The sequence below is a fragment of the Numida meleagris genome, chromosome 32 (genome assembly GCF_002078875.1).
Source record: "Numida meleagris isolate 19003 breed g44 Domestic line chromosome 32, NumMel1.0, whole genome shotgun sequence".
NCBI classification, from domain to species: domain Eukaryota; kingdom Metazoa; phylum Chordata; class Aves; order Galliformes; family Numididae; genus Numida; species Numida meleagris.
The window spans coordinates 790,640-795,040 of NC_034437.1; the positions used below are offsets into that span (position 1 = coordinate 790,640).

The 4,401-nt window shown below is 67.6% G+C and overlaps 2 protein-coding genes across 4 annotated transcripts in view; one reads left to right on the forward strand and one right to left on the reverse strand.

Moving 5' to 3' along the window:
* Positions 204 to 2,088, forward strand: COQ10A (coenzyme Q10A; the record flags this gene model as incomplete). The annotated part of the gene is given in 4 exon segments (XM_021379262.1): positions 204 to 350; positions 427 to 619; positions 691 to 792; positions 883 to 2,088. Coding segments are annotated over 4 exon segments (610 nt in total), but the record flags the coding sequence as incomplete, so codon positions are not given.
* Positions 1,366 to 4,401, reverse strand: part of PAN2 (PAN2 poly(A) specific ribonuclease subunit) — a 19,043-nt gene continuing 16,007 nt past the window's right edge. For all 3 annotated transcript variants that reach the window (XM_021379258.1, XM_021379259.1, XM_021379261.1), the window contains 7 exons: positions 4,186 to 4,374; positions 3,888 to 4,087; positions 3,594 to 3,723; positions 3,388 to 3,489; positions 3,109 to 3,318; positions 2,859 to 3,025; positions 1,366 to 1,507 (listed from right to left, as the gene is read on the reverse strand). In XM_021379258.1, coding sequence (XP_021234933.1) covers positions 1,384 to 1,507; positions 2,859 to 3,025; positions 3,109 to 3,318; positions 3,388 to 3,489; positions 3,594 to 3,723; positions 3,888 to 4,087; positions 4,186 to 4,374 — 1,122 coding nt within the window. In that variant the 3' untranslated portion in view covers positions 1,366 to 1,383. The remainder of the gene's footprint in view (positions 1,508 to 2,858; positions 3,026 to 3,108; positions 3,319 to 3,387; positions 3,490 to 3,593; positions 3,724 to 3,887; positions 4,088 to 4,185; positions 4,375 to 4,401) is intronic.

The following is a 4,401-nucleotide window of genomic DNA, read 5'->3' on the forward strand; positions in this document are numbered from 1 at the left end:
CCAGGGTGGGATGGACGGGGCAGGCCCCAGCTCCTCGCTTCTCCTCAGCTCCCCCACGCACCCCGCGGTGGCTCCCAGCTCAGGAGAGCCGCGAGCAGCTCCAACCGGGGCCCAACACCACGGCCAGCCCGGGAGGAGACGCGCAGCGGAGCCGTGGGGCAGCCCCACGCCGGTTCCTCTGCCCACGCCTCTCTCCCACGCAGACACACGGCGCCGTGCGGCCTCGGGCTCAGGCGCCCGGCCATCAGCACCGAGTGGGAACCGCAGCATGCGCCCACCCGCTCCTTCCTCAACCTCGCGGGGTCTTTAACCAACAAGCGCAAGGAGTACTCGGAGCGGCGCATCATCGGGTAGGTGACCCGGTATCCCCGGAACCGACCCCCAGGGCCCGCGTTCCCCGCTGCAACGCCCGCCCCTGCCCCGCAGGTACTCCATGCAAGAGATGTACGACGTGGTCTCCAACGTGGATGACTACAAGAACTTCGTGCCCTGGTGCAAGAAATCGGTGGTGGTCTCCAAGAGGACGGGGCACATCAAGGCGCAGCTGGAGGTGGGATTCCCGCCCGTGCTGGAACGCTACACTTCCATCGTCACCCTCGTCCGCCCGCACCTCGTCAAGGTGAGCGCGGCCCCGGCCCCGCTGCGTCCCCCCCCCACCCCCCAGGCCCCTTCATCGCCTGCTCCCCCCAGGCCGTCTGCACCGACGGGCGGCTCTTCAACCACCTGGAGACGAACTGGCGCTTCAGCCCCGGGATCCCCGGTTATCCCCGCACCTCCACCGTGGATTTCTCGGTAAGACCTCCCCGGCTCGATACCTGCGGCGAGGACCCGGCCCCCGCGCTTCCCGCCGGGCTCTCACGCCTCCTGCTCTCCTCTCCCCAGATCTCCTTCGAGTTCCGCTCCCTGCTGCACTCCCAGCTGGCCACCGTCTTCTTCGACGAGGTGGTCAAGCAGATGGTGGCGGCCTTCGAGCGCCAGGCAGCCAAGAACTTCGGGCCCGAGACCCGCATCCCGCGGGAGCTCATGTTCCACGAGGTCCACCAGACGTGAGGGCAGCGCGGCGGCGGCTGCTGCGGACTGTGCCAGGGCCACCAGCCCCGCTCCCCCCCTCTTAAATATTTATTTGAGTGCATCTTTGCTGCCGTTGCCTGGAATTCCCTCCCAGCCCCGAGGGCACGAGGTCGGTGCTCCTGGCGGCGCGGAGGGGGCTGCTGCGAGCCCCCGGCCCCACGGCACCGCAGCAGGAGCCGCGTCCCAGCGCCGGACTCCCTCATTTTGTAGCTGATTTTGGTTTTAAGTTTTGTTTTAGTTTTTTTTTTGGGGGGGGGGAGGATTTTTTTTTTTTTTTTTTTTTTTTTTTTTTTTAAAAACCCTTCGTTCCTCTTAACTCTGCAAGGCCAGAGGGCTCCAGCTCCTGTGCCCGCGATGGAGGAGCTCCCGGGTCAGCTCTGCCTGCCCTGGAGAGGAGGAAGGTTGGTGCTCGCTGGCAGGGGAGCCCGGCCGGATCCTGCTGGGGAACACAAGTGGTTGGCGGGGGCCTCGCTGCCTGGGCAACCCCCCCCCCCCTGCCCCGTGCCCTGGCTCTTCAGGAATAAAAGGGAAGGAGAAGGGGCGGAGTGAGGCAGCGGCTGGGGCAGAGCCGCCAGCCCCTTCGCCCGGAGCCGCCGCGGGGAGCGGAGCTGAGCCCCCCGGCAGCGCCCGCGCCACCGCCAGCCCCGATGTCGCACAGTTTGCACAAGTCACACGCACAGCGGGGGGATGGGGGGGGCTAGCTCTGACCGTCCCCTGTCCCCCCTCCCCCCACCCCAACCCGTGAGCCCCTTGCCACCCCAGGGACCAGCAAGGCCCCGGCCTGAGGTGCCCCCTGCTCCCCCCGAGCTTCCCTTACCTTCAGCCTGGAGGACCCCAGCTCCAGCAGACCCTAACAGCCACTGGGGGGGCCGTGAGGGGCCCCCTGAGCCACCCCCCAGCCCTAGGCTCCCCCACTCAGCCCCCCCAGTTCCATCCCCATCACGGAGGAGATCGTGGCCTTGCTTGTCCAAGGAAGGACTTCTACATATGCCAATAAAGAGCATTTTCCAAGGGTGAGCCCGGCCTCCCGCTCCTCACTGGGCAGCCATGGGGCTGGGAGGGGGACACGGAGGGCTTGGGGGGGGGGGTCTGCACCCTGAGACCACCAGGCTCCAGCCGGGTACCTGTGAGTACCCCTGCAGGGACAGCCCCAGGGCCTGGTCCACAGGGGGAGGTGGGGGGGTGGGGGCAGCAGCAGCTTGGGCTTTGTTAATAAAAACATTTATTTTGCATTTTATCGTTGTTTGTACAGAACTGCCCAAAGCCTGCGCTGGGCCGGGGCTGGGCCGGTAGAGTGGGGGGAGGCCCAGCTCTGGCTCCGGGGGCATCAGACGTGGGGGATTCACACAAACACGGGGGGCGCGGGCCGGGGAGGAGGAGTGTATCGAGGCCTTTCAAAGGGTGAGGGGGGGGGGCTGAGACATTCGTTCTTCACCAGCTGCCCCGAGGGCTGGAGCCCCCCCCGGGGGAGGCACAGGACTGGAGTCTGGGACTGAACCCCTATCGGGGTGGGGGGAAGTGGTTGCAAGGGGAGGCCCCATGCCCCCCCCATCCCAGCAGCGGGGAGCGCAGGGGCTCAGTGTGCGTCGTGCTGCCGGGCCGGGGGCACAGGAGCCACGAGGGAGGGGGCCGGGCCCTGTGCTATAGGGAGGAGGAGGCACAGGGCAGGAGGGGCCCCCAGGGCTGCCCCCCCGCAGCCGGAGCGGGGTTCAGTGCCGAATCCGTCCCGGGCCCGGAGGCGTCGGGGGGGGAGCAGCGAGCGCGGCCCTGACCCCGTCCCTTTTTACCCGGACTTGTAGCCCACGAGCTGCATCAGCCCCGTGGTGCTCATGGATTTGGGGCGCTCCAGGGGGAAGCCCAGAGCCCGGCTCCAGATGAGCTGCGAGAGGACGCCCAGCGCGCGGGACACCCCGAAGAGCACCGTGTAGTACTTCATCTCCTTCATGCCATAGTACTGTGGGGAGAGGGAGGGGGTCAGGGCAGCGCAGGGGGCGGCCGGGACCCCCCCTCTCCCCCCAGCGGATACACGGGGCTCACCTGCAGCAGCACCCCGCTGTGTGCGTCCACGTTGGGCCACGGGTTCTTGGCCTTGCCCTGCTCCAGCAGCACGTTGGGGACGATCTTATAGAGCTGAGCCACCAGCTTGAACATGGGGTCCTTGGGGAGGTGCTTGAGGGCGAACTCCCGCTGGCACGTGTAGCGCGGGTCCGTCTTCCGCAGCACGGCGTGCCCGTAGCCCGGCACCACCTGCAACAGGGGTCAGCGCCTGCACCGCCCCGGCCCCCCCTGCACCCCCAGCCCCGGCCCAGCGCTCACCCGACCCGAATTGAGCGTGTTCCAGATGAAATCCCTCAGCTTCTCGTCCGACACGTCCTGGCCCAGCTCTTTCTGCAGGTCCGTGAGCCACAGCAGCACCTCCTGCGGGCACGGCGGGGGGTGAGAACGGCAGCGCGCGGACGGACAGACGGATGGGGACGGACGGAAGCAGACAGACAGACAGACACCGCCGGACGGACACCCACCTGGTTGGCGAGACCGTGCAGGGGCCCGGCCAGCCCGTTCATGGCAGCAGCGAAGGCGAGGTAGGGGTCGGACAGCGCGCTGCCCACCAGGTGACTGGTGTGGGCGCTGACATTGCCCCCTTCGTGGTCACTGCGGGGCCGAGGGGCTGCGTTAGGTCCCCACACCCCACAGGGGGCCCCCGCAGCCCCACACCCCCTCCCAGCTCAGCCCCGTGCTCCCGTTGCCCCACACCGTGCGCTGCCCGGGCACGTCCCATGCCCCAAGGCAGAGCTGGGGCGGTGTAATCCCCGCACCTGTGGATGGTGAGGTAGAGGCGCATCAGCTCGATGAACTGGGGGTCGGTGTAGCCCAGCATGTTGGTGAAGTTGTGGGACCAGTCCAGGTTGGGGTCGATGGCGCCGATGCTGCTGCCCTCGCGGTAAAGGTTGCGGTAAATCTTGGCGGCGACGCAGGGCAGCTTGGCGATCAGATCCATGGCGTCCTCATAGACAAACTGAGGCAGACAGGGTGAGATAGAGCTAAGGAGGGGGGGGCCACAAGGTCCTGCCCCACTGCCCCCACCCGCCCCCAACCCGGCCCCCCACCCTGTACCTCCCAGTACTTGACGCGGTTGATGCCCTCGGCGTAAGCGCGCGCGAATTTGCTCTCGCTGTTGAGGGCGGTGATGGCGGCGCTGAGCTGGGACATGGGGTGCAGGTTGGTGGGGAAGTTGTCCAACATCGTCACCACATGGGAGGGCAGCGCCGCCCGCTTGGCCCATTCGCGAGACACCCAGCTCACCTGCGGGGAGGGGGCACTGAGCCGGGG